Raw genomic sequence first — 16,404 nt, forward strand, 5'->3', positions numbered from 1 at the left:
CGGCGACGTGCCCGCTGAGGGGCCGCCATGGCTCCTGCCCTGCGCTGGCCCTCTGAGGGAAGACGTTTTGCCCTCCCTTGTCCAAGGAGCATTGAAACTTCGATTGAAGTTACGGCTTTATTGGCCGCTCGAGGGCAGGAGGCCCGGGGCTACCGCCGCGCCGGGCCGGCCGCGGTCCCTGAGGTAATTTTTGGCGGGAAGGAGCGCACTACTTTTTCTCAGCTCCCACCCGCGCCCTGCGCGGAAGGTTACGGCCGCCGGCAGTGCGGCTGCGCGCCTGCGGGTCACTCAAACCTCCGCTCCGTTCTCCTTTCCCGATCAACCGCCCCTAGCGGGCGCGCCGGGCCAGGAGTGACAGCCGGCGCGGCCAATGAGCGCCGCCGCCCCGCCCCCGCCGCGCGGGGCACGCCGCCCCGCCCACCCGTCTCCGTCTCCCTTCGCCTCGCGTCTTTTTTTTTTTTCCATTTCTCTTCCGCCGCCGGCACTCGATTGGCGGCCCAATCCGCCAATCGGCGGCTCGGGCCGGTCCTCGTCGCCTTTTACCCAATCCTCGCCCGCCGTTTCTCAAGTGACGGGCGGAGAAACCAATAACCCGCCTCCCCGCCCACCGCCGGGGGGCGGGGGGCGGCGGGAACCAATGAGCGCGGGGAGGGCGGGCGCACAGGGGGGGAAAGGCAGCTCTGAGGGAGGAGGGCGGCCGCGCAGCTCGCCGAGGAAGAGGTTGGTCCCGGGGCGGTTTCGGCGGGCGGCCCGGCCGCGCCGCGGGAGAGGGGACCGCCGGGCTGCCGCTCCTCGGGAAGGGGGTGCCCCGCCGGCTGTGTACGGGGCTGGGAAACGGGACGGGCCTGGTCCCGGCGGCGGTGGAGGAGGAGGTGGGGGGGTGGGGTGGACGGGACACGGGGGGGGGCGCCTCCCCACGCCCTCCCTCCCCCTTTGTTGTGGTGGGACGCGGCGGTGGGCCACGGAGGCGGCCGGGGGTTTGGGTTTGGGGGGGGGGGTGTGGGGGGGTTGCTCGTCCCGGCGGGAAGAAACGGCCGTGGTGGGGGGTGTGTGTGTGTGGGGGGGTGCTGCCGGCCGTTCGCTGGGGAAGCGGGGGGGCTGTGTGTGTGTGTGGGGAGGGGGGTGATTGTCACACACACATTCCCCCCCACCCCGGCCGCCCACAGGGCGGAATAGCCCCCCGACTCGAGGCGGTGAAGGGTGGGAAGGGCTGGCTTGTGTCCCCGCTGTTTGTGTGTGGAGGGGTGAGCGAGGGGGAGTTAAAAAAAAACAAAACAAAAAAACCCAAAGTTCTGCTTCTCCTCCTTCTCTTCCCTCTCTCTCTGCCCGATCTTTTTTTTTTTTTTTCCTTGCAGAGATCAGGTGTGTAAAACTTCGTGCCGGGGTGGTGGAGAAAGTTAGGAGCAAGTTGCAAAAGAGTGTTTAGGATTGCAAGGCTTCGCTTCGGGCTGGTGCCCTTTTGTCTGTTCCTCTCCTAGTGCAGAGCCGTGGATGTGAAGTACCCACTGCCTACATGAGACATGTACACGAGAATTGAGATTAGTGGTTTTCTTCATGGCACTACCTTTAATGCTGTAGTTATCTATGCATTGTAAGATGTAAACAAACATAATCTGTTAAGTGTTTCATCTGCCTAGATAAGCACATGGGAGAAGTTGTGTTGTGATAAATGCAAGTGGTTGGTGTTACTGCAGAGCTGTAGAGTTCCTATTTGTAGTTTTTTTGTGGGGAGCAGAGGGGAAGAGAAAAAGTGTGACGCAGTACAGTCTTTTAGTCTTCACTCTGGGGAAATAAAAGAAGGAAAAAAAGTGGGTGAGTGAAGAGCCCTTGTGATAGTCTTGGAGAGCTGTTGAATTGAACAGCTGGGATTCAGACCGCAGCCAAGTCTCATGGCTTTTTGGTTGTCCATCACAGGTTTTGACTTAAAAAAACCAACCAACCAACACATGTGTGTTGTGCTCTTTTCAAATACTTTACAAACAAGTGAATAGCATTAAGAAAAAGTTTTGCTTACTAGGTTTACCAGACAAGCATTTCTGAAAATGCTGCTAGTGAATGCTGCAGCCTGTGTATATTGCATGCAGAGCTCCTGTTATCACAGTTCATGGTTGTAAACGAGTCAGATTCCATCTGTAGCAAGAAGTTTATAATGACAGCTTATTAGGAGACCGCACATAACAGCAGGTTTGTCGGTTCTTAAGTGTTCCTTTCTTAGCCTGGAGAGCTGTACTTTCATACTGATTCATGACATTATTTCTGTGGGGGCTGGACTCTGTAGTGAGAGGCTGATTAGTCTTTGCTCTGTTCTCCAGACCGACCCCCTACCCCAAATTGTTGTTAAGGTGAAAGGCTTTTTTAGCAGAACAAGGTTGCTGTTTAGACTTTCCTATGCTTTATCACAGTGTTGAAGCTTGCGTGATGTGCGAGTAGATTATTTGTGTGTGTGTTTGTTGTGAGGCGTAGCTCTAAAACTTTAACGTTTTCAAACTGTGGTGAATTAGAGGGGCATGCAAATGTAAGTAAAGGGGAGGTTTTTGAAGCCCCTTCCCCCTGTTTGCTTAGCACTGTCAGGATGAAAGATAGCATTAGTTACAAATGCCTTTAAAAAGAGGAAGGGGAAGATCTCATTTAAGGTGTTTTAAACTTAAAGATGAGTCTAAGCACATATTTAACAATATATTGGGCTGTTTAATAGAGTAACTTGGTAATTGATTGTTGTTCTGCAGCTGTGTGGGTCAGACTTGGACTATACTGACAGTCACTGAAACAAACAAAAGCATTCGAAGGTACAGTTTTCTTTATGGAAGAAACTGGGTGTCTATAATATAATCTTGAAGAAGCATCTGTCAGCTTTCCTGAGGTTCTGTTTCATGATAAAAAGGAGAACACAATTGAAAAAATGAGGTTAAAAAAATTGGTCTCTTAACTGATCTCTTCTTTTCCTCCACCCAGAAGCTAGATTCATGAACAAAATCAAATAAGCTTGAATTACGCTGTGAATCTCCAAATGAAAGGCCCTCCTGGGTCCTCCTCCATCTTCCTGTTCCACTTGATCTTTCTGAAGTGTTGAGCACCAGTTGATATAATTGAGTTTATTGGAGCTCAAAAAAAAATCTCAGCTACTGAGAGCAACTTTAAAAAACAAAACTTGTTTCCATCTGTCTAATCCCTTTCCCACAAAAGTACTGGGAGAACAGGCTTTGTAGTAGGTTCTGGATAACGATGAATCTAAGCTCTGCTTGAGACCGAAGAGAATTCCTAAGTTTTGTTTATATAAAGAACAGTACGCAAAGTTTTAATTATTATAAAAAGTATTCTAGAGTTTTCAAACGTATTCAACACTGCCTTAATGATTGTGCATGTAAATGCCCTGTAATTGAAAGCATCCATTTATGGGCCTGACTTGCTAAGTGAGCTGTAAATTCTGCTTTTCAGATTGGATTTAATGACTTTTATCATAAAGCCACAAACTGGTTGTGAACTGTGCCGAGAGGCAAACAATACCTAAGCTTACTTTGCCAAAATATTTGTAATTGTTGATTTGTTAAACTGAATTGCTGCAGGTCATGCGATGGGATTAGTTTTTTGTAATAGAATGGAGAGTACAGGCAGCCCTGTGTTCAATACTCTCTGGGCTAGAAGAAATTGGCTACTGTGGAAAACCTTCCTAAAACGTTGCTCTCCACTTTCAGTAGAGAAACTGTGTTACAAACAGTAAGGCCTCCTTCCAGATGACATTTTATTATGATTATGTGTGTTTGACAGCCATAGTGTGAACTAAGACCAAGAAGAGACTGCCAGAGAGGAGTTCCTAGGTCTCCTATCAGTTTAGTCTGGGGCTCAAGCTTGATTTAATTACACTGGAGCCATACGAGCTTAACATAAGACACTCTTCAGTGCAGGGTGAACTCTGCTTATCAAGGAGGTGGGGGGGCTGACCTGTTTGAAGAACACTTAGTTTAGGCCTGTATTGAAAGTGAACTTTCATTAACTAATTGTTAGATGCAATTGTTTGTGGTTTAACAAAGTGGAGAAGCTGCTAAGCTATACAGATGAAAACTGAAACAAGTACCTAGGCACCTGATAATCCTGAATATTCCTGTCAAATTTAGCCCAGGAGTATTTATTTTCTAAAATAATGAAACTGGCACTTGCCTGCTTCACATGGAAAATTTTAGTCAAAATGAATGAGGTGAGAAGGGCTTGAACTGCTGTGGTTTGGAGTGCTCATTCAGTGCTTTTGTGGGGCCATTAAGGTCTTTTAGTTTTAAGGAGCAATACTGTGAGGCTGTTCATAATACTAAATAAGTGGAAGGAGTTTGCTGCTTTGCAGAGACAGGTGGATTGGCCGACTGCAGTTGTGGTAATTTTCCTCTTTTGTAATTCTAGGAGAGTTGCTAAAATACATTGGTCCTATTAGTAGTTTAATCAAAGGTCAGTAAAATTAACATCTCTTGTTCTTTCTCATGTCTCCAGTTGTGTGCAATTTTAGTATACTATGAATGCGTGTGTTACAGTGTGCTAATTTTCTAATAGCAATATAGCTTTTCATTACTACATTTGTCTGTAATTTACAGCAGTCCTTAGTAATTGAAGAAAAATCCAGCTTCTGAAGCTTTCATAACATCATGATCATGCTTATTTTAGCTTTGTGTATGAGAAATATGAGTTTTTTCGCATTTGATTCATAATCAAACTTCATTAAATGAGTGAGAGGAAAAAAGTCTACTTTCAAAGTAGGTGGGTAATTCTGTTTTCAGTGAGCTGTATAAAGATGATACAGTTATGCAGAGTTTCAAGATGCGTTGCAATACTAGAGCAAAATAAACCTAAAAATTAATGTGTAAATTGATTCTGTATATAGGCACGTTACAAAATCCTCATTCTAAAGCTGACCCAGAGGAGGAATTTTCTTTGGTCCTGTCCCCCCAGATCATATGCAGTCCACCCTGAAGTTCATCGGCTTGTGTCAAAGCTGAACCAGGACCTTGGCTTTTTATGTCTCGAAGCTTTGGTCTGTGAGCTGGCCAGATGGAGCTGCAGGCCAGATGGAGCCCCTTGGGAGGGAGCTCTTTAGAACCACTCCCCACTGCTGGCCTAATTGGCTGAAAAGCTGAACTGGGGGGTGGATCTGAGGGCATTGCTCAGTAGAGCTGGATTCCCCTTCCCCCAGCTCGCCACCCCCACCTTCCCCAAAGCAAAAAAAACCCAAACACCTAAAAACCAGTAAGGGAGTACTTGAAGCTGTCCCACTCTGACCTGAATATGAGGAGAGAAGGATGGGTACCATCTCAGTTTCTCGTGTTCTTCAGAAAAGTGTGTATGTGGCAGCAGGTTTGAGTATGACAAAACCAGTTGTCTTTTAATATGCATTTGTAGCGGAAGAAGAAAGAATTAGCCCTTCTGGAATCCCAAACGGCAGTTTTTTGAGGGGTTGTGGGTGCAACAGAAGTAGTGAAATGTCTTCTCTTGTCTGTTCCACTGAGTTCTTTAGCTAGAGTGTATTCTCTCTGAAAGGGAAAAGACTGGCTTTAATTTTAGTTTGAACTTCATACAAAATTCAGGTTTCTTGCAGGTTGGGATCACTAACATTGGGGAGAACTTTCCCAGATTCCGCTGAGAATAAACTGTCTCCTTGTTTGGACTAACAGGGCCTAAAGGATCCAGAAGCAGGTCATAAAATAGTTTTGTTTTGCTTCTGTTCAATGCAAGATGAAATACTTGCTTTATTATTTCTCTAAGTCTTAATGACTTTGGATTAATATAGGAGACATATGCAGTACTGCATAAACTATGCCCTTTAAAACTTCAGCTCTCAATATTGTTTAGCCTAGCGTAAGGTCTTGAAACCACCTTAAATAGACTGTGCTTCAATTAATGTTACCTTATCGTGAAGCCAGTAATATCACAGGGGTACATCTGAAGGGAAAGGGTGGATATTCCCTCACCTTCTGAAAGATCTGAAACATTGTGCACTTGGTGAAATTGATAAAGAATCTTGTACAAATTCCAGGATTAATGAAAAAAAACATTGCCTTTTAAAAAAAATCACAAAAATGGGACTAAAATAGGGAGGAAATGAGCTTGTAGACTCTCTCTCAAATACCGCAAATTATTTTCCTCGATCTTCTTTCCTCAGGAGCTTAACTTCTGTCGTCTTTATTCCAGAAGAGCTCTCGCAAATGAAATTCCTCTAAGCCAGAATACTTCTAGTAAAACCAGGAGAGATCAGATTTCTTTATTTCACGTTTAAGATGAATAAGCAGACTGATATGAAATATGTTGCATAAGGCTTTAGAATAAATTAGCCAGAAATCACTTGATATTTTTGGTAGCACCAGTGTGTTTATAGTATGTTCCAGACACTCAGGAAAGGAAAATTTCCCTTGAAGATTTTAGTCTGCTAGCATGCTGCCCTTAAGGTTTTCTTCATCTTTTATGCTTAGTTATTGCTGGGATCATAGGCTTAATATTTAATACTTGTTCCAGAGAACCACAGTAGAATGGAATAATAGCAGACATGACTCAAACTGTGACTTTAAAAGTTGCCAACTATGACAGTGTTTGACCAACTATAGAAACATGTGTGCATCAGGAAGCAGAGATATACTACGGGGGCAGAGATGAAACAAATACCACCAATGTTAGGCAATTTGTAAACTTTCCAGTATTAATCTGTTGGGAATAACAGCATGTGCTCCCTGTGTTCCAGCAATCTAAAGAAACGCTTGTACCTCTCTGGGCAACAGAGTGAGTACTCCTTGAGTATTGAAAGCTGCAATTTTAAGGCACAATCCAGAGAACATGGAAAGGGATAAAATAGTGGAAGTTTGCTGCTATGTATTGCACTGCTGCCTTGATACTAATAGCTCAACAGTAGTTGAGCTCAGAAGGGGGTTTTGAAAAATCTCCCTGCAGTTAGAGTCCCAATGTGTTGGTGTGTTGTAGTGGGAATAGTATACAGGAAGGTAAAAGATCAGATTTGGGCTATGATGTTGGGCCTTGGTAGCAAAGAGTGAGCAAAGGGGAGATGGCGCAAAGAATAGTCAATGGCAAAGCACATTTAAGGTCCTTAAAAGCAAAGGCCATAAACTAGTACTCAGTTTTTGGAGATGGCTGGCTTGGACTACAAGGAAATCACAAAAACTATATCGCAGGGAAGAAGGGATATTACATATTTAGCATGTATTGAATCTGCGGCCATTTTAGCAATGTGGAAAAGTTTCTTGCAGCATTGGCAAAGGTTGTTTTCTGGGTGCATTTGGTGAAAAAGCATTTTATATTTTTTTGTGGATGAAGAAAGTGTACAAGGAAAAAGACTAGAGGAATGTTTTTAGTAAAAGGCTAGTGTCAGCAGTGACAGTGTATGAGAAGATGATTTGTTAGGAACAATGATCAAAACTACTAATATTACTGTGTCAATTTGAATGTAAAAGTTACAGGCGATGAATGGAAATGGGATTTGCTGGTCAAAAAAGAGCTGCAACAGTGACTCCTAAGCCCATTAGTATAAACATGGTGTCGGAGACTGCCTAGGTGGGTACAGTTAGAACCCAATGCAAATGTAGGGCTCCTCATTTTTATTTGAGCTCCTGCCAGATGTTCAGCAGTAGATAACTTGCTGTCTGCCTTCTATCTCCAGATTCCTCATGAGGTGTAGATTTCTGTCTTTGTACTTTATAATTATAATGTTGAGAGCTTTAGGATAGCATGACCAAAAAGATAAGTGAAAAGATAACCATAGCCTGATACAATTTTTCTGTGGTCTTTAGATCAGTCCTTATGCAATGTCTTCAAGTACTTATAATTTAGTTGTAGTAGTAAAGCTCTCAGGCTTGGCATCTGTCCAGAGTAGCTTCCCAAACTGTATGAGCTGTGTTCAGATACTTTCTTTGTGACAAAAGGCTGATAGTCCTCTATTTGAGGGAGGGACGTGATTCAAATGTACAGAATTGTGAAGCTTGCGGATGAGATGAATACGAACAGTTCTTCAGTGAAGCTTGCAGTGGTAGAACAAGAGGCACTTACTGAAACTAGGAAGAGAATGAATTAAAATAGCTAAAAATACTTCTTTAAATAGTGGGCAGTTAAATTCTGGTGCTGTCTGCCACAAGAGGTTGTGGAGGCAGATTGAAAAAGTGGTTAGATGAATTTGTGGACAACAGGTCCATAAATGGCTGCTAAAGGGAATAGGTAGGAATGTAGTTTTTAATTTCCTGCCGTAACAGTTTAAGATGCTGGAGAATTATGAGGAGAATGAGCTAAATAAAACAACCAGGTTCATATGCTTTCCTTGAGTAGCATGTCCTTTTGCCACCTTTGGAGATGGAGCACTAAGCTAGATGCACCACTCTCTGACCCAGTAGGGAGTTTCTTACTAATTTCTTTATTGCTGCTTTATCCTTGCATAAGTTGCATTTATCCAAATTGCTCATAATTCAACCTAACCATGCCTTGCGCTTTGCAGGGCCTCCTCTACGCTTGGAGCAGAGTGCCACTTTTGCATAAATTAAGCTGGCTGAAGTATTCTCCTATGAGTACTCATCACAATCAGCTGAAGTATTAGGCTGAATGAAGTCCTGTCCTACTTGTGTCACATTCTCTCTGCTCAGCCTTTGAAAGATAGAGGGCCACTACCAGAATAACTTAGTGAAGTTCTTATTGATACTCCTGGCAAATCCCTGACATGGCAAAACAATAGCTAGAAGGAAGAAGTTTAAGCCTCCCAGACTCTTAGTCTGCAGCTGTGGTATATGTTGTGGTTTGGGTTTTTTTTTTTTAAATAGCTGCTAAGCTGCAATAATCATTGTATTAAAGGGCTCTTTAAGCATGTTCCTTTGTGTTTTGTTTGTTTGTTTTTTAAAAAAGCTTATTTTCACAGGGGTAGCTGATCAATCTGTGCTTTGTCACAGCTGCTACAGAAGCTGGATGAGCACACATCTGTAAGGGAACTGGTTAAAACTAAGTATAATATCTGGAAATTTCTGATTAGTTAGGTCTGAGCTTACAGTCTTTTGGAAATGGGAAAAGGAAGATTTTTTTTTTTTGCTTCTGAGTATGTCAGAGTAGTATGAGAGTTCAAATATAAACTGAAATGTATGGGGTTTCTAAATTCTTTCCTGCTGCAAGACTTAAATCACTCAATGTGCATCTGAAGCAGAAAGACAATTCTTAGTTTAAAAAAATAAGAGAGCACCAGAGAATACAGAAAATGCTATATAGATCAGTGTTATGTCTTAAGGGAGAGAATACTGTAAAATTGGACACCTCATCACAAGGAGTATTGTAAAGCTGAAAAACGAGATAAAAGCATTGAGAATGTTTAGAGGGCCTGGAAGAATAGGCAATTTACCTTGGTGGTAAATGAGACCCTGCTGAAGTGTGTGTTTTATAAGGCTGACAATCAAAGGAGTATTCTGGGGCACTGAAAGGTGTCAAATTTGAAGTTAAAGAACAGGAAATACGTATATTATGTGTCAGTGAGCTCCATAAACGGGAGAAGAATTGGTGTGTGGATAAGCCATGATAGTGGTACTTGGTTGCCTGTATCTGTCAGCACTGAATTTAATGTTCAGATATTACACCATCAATTGCTGGTGTTTAAAATGTGATCTTGAAGCAAAATAGCTTTGGTTTCATCTTTTTCAATTTCTTGCGTATGCCTCTGAAGCATCTAATGTTGGCCTTGCTCAAAAGTTGAAGTCTTTTTATAAAAGCTCAGAGTGACTGCAGTTCCCTGTTTCAGAAACCTAGTGTGTTTCTTAAAACAGCAGAGGCCATGCAAGCCTCCTGTTTCATCTCTGGAGCTACTCAGTGTACTGCATTAGGGGTCTAATGTGTTTCACTCCCAGGCCTGCAAACAGTTCCAAACATGTGGAAAAGGGAGTAAGGCTTCTTAATTTGGCTTTGCCACCAAAATAAATGATCTAAATTAAAGTACATGCCCGGGTTGCATTTCCAGCGATGCAGTCAACGCTAAAACTGCTGTTGAAGGCTGGGGCTGGAGTCCTCCATCCACACTCCTGTAACTTACCTGACAACAGCTCGAGTACTTAGAGTACAGTGTGTGAGCTGGTGCAACTTGTTGACCTGAAAGAGAACCAACTCAGCAAAAAACCACACTTGATCAGTTTTTACTTGGTTATCTAGCCGAGCCTTTGTGGAAAGGTATTAGCACTGGTGCTGAGGTGGTGGTGGTGCCACAGGAAAGAAAGGAAGGAGACCTGGGCTTCCCGTGGCAGGAACTTGTTGCATTGGTTTGGCTCCCTATGCAACTCTACCCTGAGTGTCCTAGTCAGTGTTTAATTTGAAAATGTTGGATACTGAGTTTATTTTTCTTGTTTGCTGCAGCCAGGGCTCTAGTGCAAAACCTGCAGTCTGAAATAGTGGAGACAATTCTGTAATAATTCAACATTATTGAAAGAATAAAAGTTCTTTTCATATTAGTCTTGTGTGAATATGAATGCTTTGATTTTTTTTTTTTACCAAGGCCTCTACTGACAGGACAAGGAGCAACAATTTTAGACTGTATGAGAGTAGATTTAGATTGGATATAAGGAAGAAGTTTTTTACAATGAGGGTGGTGAGGCACTGGAACAGGTTGCTCAGAGCAGTTGTGGATGCCCCATCATTGGAAGTGTTGAAGGTCAGCCTGGATGGGGCTTTGAGCAGCCTGATCTAGTGAAAGATGTCCCTGCCCATGGCAGAGGGGTTGGATTAGATGATTTTTAAAGGTCCCCTTCCAACCCAAACCGTTCTATGTTTCTGTGATTTAGGATAGATTATTTTGAATGACTTGCATGAAGTTACCAGTGTTAATCTTGTGTCCATTAGTTGGAACCTCTGTCTCCTTGACCCCAGAAAACTACAATTCTTGCTTCAGTTGTAATCTTAGGTGCTCTCAGAAGCTAGTTTATGGAGGTATAATTTAGTTGAAACTGAAATGTCATTCCTACTGAATGTTCTGTTTTGTGGAAGCTGAAAAGTTATGAATTAAAGTTACCTGTAGAATATGATCTAGTGTTTGTTGACTTGTTGGTCCTCACTGAAACTGCAAAGACATGACAAGGCATGAATTAGCCATGAACACTGTAGCCTGAAGTATGCCAAATCAACCATGCTGTTTTGTAGATGGGAAGTTTCAGTAAGATGAAGTTGGTATATTTTGGATAGAAGTGAAGAGTGTGCCTGTACAGGATGGAGAGGCATGTAAGCTGACTTGAAAGCTCAAATTGAGTAGCCTGAAGGTAGTGTTAGCTCTTAGCTGAAACAAGGTGTTTTCAGCTAACTGAACTAACTTACACAGCTTGGAAATAAGGTAACTTTCTGGAGTTCAAATACCTGTTTGTTGCCTGGAAATAAGGTTGGTTTTGACTTCAATGCCATACTTCTATCCATAGGACCATTATGTCCTCAAGCAATTTCTAACAGCTGTCTGCCTGAAATAATACGGTTGACTTGGGGCTTATGTTTTAATACCTAAAACTAGCCTAATAGAAGCTGCAAAAACAAGATTTTTTTTTTTTGAAACTGCTATCATTTCTCTTTTAAATGACTTGAAGTGCAAATTGCAGTGAATGCTAAACATAGCCCAAATTTTGGCAATCCTTCTAACTTTCTTTTTACATAAACATCCTGATCAGGTAGTTGATACTGAAGAAAGGCTATCAAAATTAAAAACAGACAGTTCTACTACTCCGGTGCCTGCAAACTAAGATTTTAAAAATCCTTTAATGAATTTGGAAGACTTGCCAGTTGAGAAGATTCATTATCTGTAGGCCATTGAACTCTAGACTGAAAGATGGGAATAAGCTTATTACCAAATTTATAAGTGAATTTGAAATCGATGTCCCCAGAGGAACAAAAATTGGTAGTTATTTAAAACATGAGAAACAAAAAGAGAAAAGGCTTGTGAAATGGCTGACTGTTGGAAGACTTCTGTCAAGGTGTAATGACTACATGACATTTCAAACACAATTTTGCTTGCTAAATTAATTTGGAGACGGGCAGAACATGCATATATATGTGTATGCAATTTGTCAATCACTTGTGGAAAATTTTAATAAATGACTAAAACCAGCCAGCCTAGCTGCAAAGCTAGACTCAAGTTAACTTCTTTATTTTTCTGGAGTTGACTTTAGCTAGGAAAGACTTGAGGAAAAAACTGAGTGTCTAATCCAACAGTAACCATAGTCTGTGCTAAACTGTTGAAGAGTCTGCAGCAAACTTGCATTTGAACTTTATTGATGAAGTACTTAACCATGATCCAGACTACTTCTGAACTATTATCTGACTTGTTTTGGGATACAGTGTCCTATGGCATTTGGTAAGGAAAGGTCCTAAGCAAGGTGTTTGTTTCATGTGAAACCTCAGTGCTAATGTGTCTGTTTTGGTTTGTGTTTTTAGGGATCAGACGGGAGTCTCTAATTTATTGCTTGCTGAGTGTTCTGTCTGGTGAAAGTCATGTCATCCATATTGCCATTCACTCCACCAGTTGTGAAGAGACTTCTGGGGTGGAAAAAATCTGCTGGTGGCTCTGGAGGGGCTGGTGGCGGTGAGCAGAATGGTCAGGAGGAAAAGTGGTGTGAAAAAGCAGTGAAAAGCTTGGTCAAGAAGCTAAAGAAAACAGGACAGCTGGATGAGCTTGAGAAGGCAATTACCACTCAGAATTGCAATACAAAATGTGTGACGATACCAAGGTAAGTGCTGTTGTGTTTGAAGTCATTACAACCAGTTAAGAAAAGACTCAATGGATGTTTAGGCTATCCTGCAAACAAATTGCTAAAAAATCAGTTGCATGCTTTTGATTCTTTAAAAAATTGTTTAAAACCTATTTTGGTTTTATATAGTGCTTGCCTACAACTGAATCACATGCTTTTATAAAGTCACAATTTCTAATAATAACTTTACATTTCAATTTTCATTACTATGTAGATTCCAATTTGTATGTATTCTGGTGGTGCTTAGCACAGCTCTTAGTTTGTAGCACTGCCTTATGCTTTTATGTAATAACCCTGTCTATAATCGGAGGGGCTTACTTGAATCTACACTTCTACTTTAAAAAAGGAAAAAAAAAAAAGACTAGTTTTTCCTTGGTCAACACTTCAGTCACCTAATTATTTTCAATTGTATATGGTAGTTTCATTTAAGTTGTACAAGCTGCATCCATTCTCCCTTTTGAAGGGAAATTTTTGTCTTTGGAGGCAGGTTGTCTGAAGACCAGTTTATTTACTGCATTTATTATTTGTTATTGGTTAATGAAAGTGCTTTTTATTTAATAACTTGAGTATTTCTAGAACTGCTCTTCTGCTCCTGATATGTATATACATTTAGGTGAACAACTTACATTCTACCCCTTTGACTTTCTCAACTTAATTCATAGCAACTGCTGTGCAAGAGGCAAGGGTTATGTTTGTAAGTATAATGCAGTGTGCTCTCAATTCGTGGTGTACAGAGTTCCCAGTAAGGTGCATGTGTAAGCTCATTATGTGAGACATAAGTATCCAATCACTTTCACAAGGTGTGTTTTTCTATGAAAAAGTTAGAGGATCTGGTGGCACAGGACTATTCTGGGCGCTTAGCCCCTTGACACTTAAACTAATTTCTAGGGAAGAGAAACTGCATCTGGTTTACGACCTTAATTTCTGTATTTGCGCATTAATCCCAGCTACTTTTAAACTTTGTATTAATCACAGCGCAGACTAGATGGTATCAGCAATGATTTCCATATATCAAATGTGTATCTGATAATGGTTTTGGCATTTTCTTTTAGATTTGACACAGCTTTCCTGGAAAAATCATGAGTATGCTCTGAACGAATGCCTACTTTAATTCTGTTCTCTCTTTTTTTTTTTCTATTCCACCTTTTGTTTCTAATGCTGCCCTCTGCTTGTATTTTCTTCCCTAGAGCAGTCCCAAAATTCTCTGGTGTTCCCTTCTGCTTTCTTCCTTTCGCCACCTGGAAAACAATTAGAAGTAAAGTATTAGAGCTTTTTTGTCTTAGTGTGTATCAGTGGACTAAGATTGGAACCTGTAGGGATATGTATTTCTTGACTTCACATGAGATGATTGTATGTATTTAGCAAGTCTTTACCATGATGAAGACTAAATGCTTAATTGGAAGGCTTTTCATATGGCAGAAGCTAATATGCCATACAGAGATTCACTTGATATAAAATGTGTATCTAACTTTTAGAGCTCTTTTAGAGCTCTTAGACTTCTTAGAGCTCTCCTGGAGGGGTACTGGGGCAGTAAATATTGCTACTTCAGAAGAGTAGTTGTCTAAATTTAATTTTGAAGATGATGTTAGAAGATACAAACAGTATACTAATACACAATTTTTTTCCTAGTCTACTTTGAGTATGTCCTCCTGCTTTCATGACCTTTTGTGTTAAAGTAGACATAGTAAATAACTCTTTAAAACAGAATACGAAGCTCTGTTTTACTCTGTATAGCCTCCATGGTATGACCAGCAGTTTTTGCTGCACTGTGACAAAACTGTTCTCATCTATCTTCCAGTTAGCTGTAAAAGACCGGACCTATGTTTTACTTGACTACCTTAGGAGTAAGCTGGTAGCTAGAGAGCTCTTCAAGTGATGTTGACTATTATACAAGGTTTAATTTTAAACTAAGAAATGTCTTTGGTATTAAGGGGTGAGATGATATCAGGGTTGCCAGCAGTGCTGTACAGAATTCTTGAGTTTCATAGTTGGCTTTCAGACTGTTGATATTATTTCACTTTGACAGCGGTAGTCTGGGTTCCCAAGAAAGAACAAATGTCAACTCAGTACTGTAATGACTTCTGGCGATTTCTTGTTCTTGGATTTAGTAAGTTAATGAAACTGCTGCTTGAGACCCACTTTAATGAATGTCTTAAAGATCTGCAGATCAGCAGGGATAAATAATAAAATGCTGAATTTGAAAGTTGTTTTTTTTCTTCCTAGTCAGCAGGAAGTTTGAGGTGCTGAGATGCAGTTCTGATGTGACAGCTGGGCTAACTTTCCAAATGTTGTTCTGCTTGGGGAGGGTTTTCGTGTTTGGTTTTGTGTGTGTGGTTCTTTTAACTAGCTTTAGATTTACTTACTAACACTGTTCAACTCAGTGTAGTTATTGACAAGTGTTGTATGATGCTTCTGCTTGCCACTGTTGCGTTATTCCCTCAACAGAAGTTTTAGTTGTGGTTTCACAAGTTTCTGGTCCCCTTGGAGATTTCCAGAGAGCTTGATACAGTACTTAACTCCAGTATAGTTTTTCATTCTTGAAACCTGAAGCAACACCTACAAGCTTTTCTCAAAACTGAGAGCAGCTTGGACAACAGTTGAATTAAATTGCCTCTTCAGAAATCTGCATATGCTTATGGTATGTCATTGATAATCCTGGTGTGATTAGGATTGTTCTGTTTCAGCGCTGTTTGTCAAGGTGACTACATACTAAGTGAGGCTGATACTGTGTGTACTATGCAAAAGCTGCTCATGTGGTAATTAATGCAACTTCTTACCCAGACTAATAGAGGTTCTGAGAAAGCAGAAGCAAACAGATGGAGTGGGTGTTGGCATCGTGCAGCAGGGGTGCTTAGCTCTTCATAAGTGGGTCAGTAATCTAGAGCAGAGGCTAAATAAGTACAGAGGTCCTTTTGACACTAGCCCTTTAAGTAATTGTAGTTATCTTACTGAATCCTCCAAGCAAGCCAGTGGGATTCTAATCGTATAATCCCTGTGTATCCTGAAACTAAATGTTGGCATGTGAGTTCACTTTTCTAAAATATGTAGTGAATTTGGTAGAATTTAGGATCCGTCTTTATGCTCTCCCTTGCAGTTTTGACTCAAATGGAGCACAAGAAGCAGTCAGTGAAGAAACAGAGCATGAGTATCCATTTATATAAGTCATCTTCTAATGGAACAGTTTCTTCCTTGTTAGCATGGATTGTTCTGTTGAAATAAATACTTTGTAACTAGTGATAGCTAAAATCCAAGCCTTTAACAAACCAATCCATGCCATGTAGTGAATAGTCAACTGGCATATTCATAGTCTATCTTCATTATTTAAAAAGCCGTTTCAGTACTAAGAGTACAGAGTATTGGAATCCAAAGTAGGGAAACACAAGTCACTAGTTTCAGTTGCTTTTGTAAAATGCCTGATATAACTGGTAACAGTTTAGCTGGGGCAGGTTTGGGATAATGCTGACCTGGGTTGCCTGTATTTTTAAAATTTAAAAAAAAGCTGGGGGAAGGGAAGCATTGAGTTTAGGATTCCTTTGTGATGTCTTATGTTCCTCTAGAGTACACATATCTGAAAACTAATGCAGAACTGGCTGTGTCCATCCTGAGCTGTAACTGGGTACATCCATATCACAGGTTGAATTCTGCTTCCATGCCAACATTTGGGTAATGTGGCAACTGTAATAGG

The 16,404-nt window shown here is 41.4% G+C and overlaps 1 protein-coding gene across 2 annotated transcripts in view; it reads left to right on the forward strand.

Moving 5' to 3' along the window:
• Positions 1-655: 655 nt before the first annotated feature.
• The window catches only part of SMAD2 (SMAD family member 2), a 52,448-nt gene continuing 36,699 nt past the window's right edge, over positions 656-16,404 (forward strand). For both annotated transcript variants that reach the window (XM_075021431.1, XM_075021432.1), the window contains exons 1-2: positions 656-720; positions 12,406-12,698. In XM_075021431.1, the coding sequence (XP_074877532.1) occupies positions 12,463-12,698 (236 nt within the window). In that variant the 5' untranslated portion in view covers positions 656-720; positions 12,406-12,462. The remainder of the gene's footprint in view (positions 721-12,405; positions 12,699-16,404) is intronic.

Source organism: Buteo buteo, chromosome Z, assembly GCF_964188355.1.
Source record: "Buteo buteo chromosome Z, bButBut1.hap1.1, whole genome shotgun sequence".
Lineage (NCBI taxonomy): Eukaryota > Metazoa > Chordata > Aves > Accipitriformes > Accipitridae > Buteo > Buteo buteo.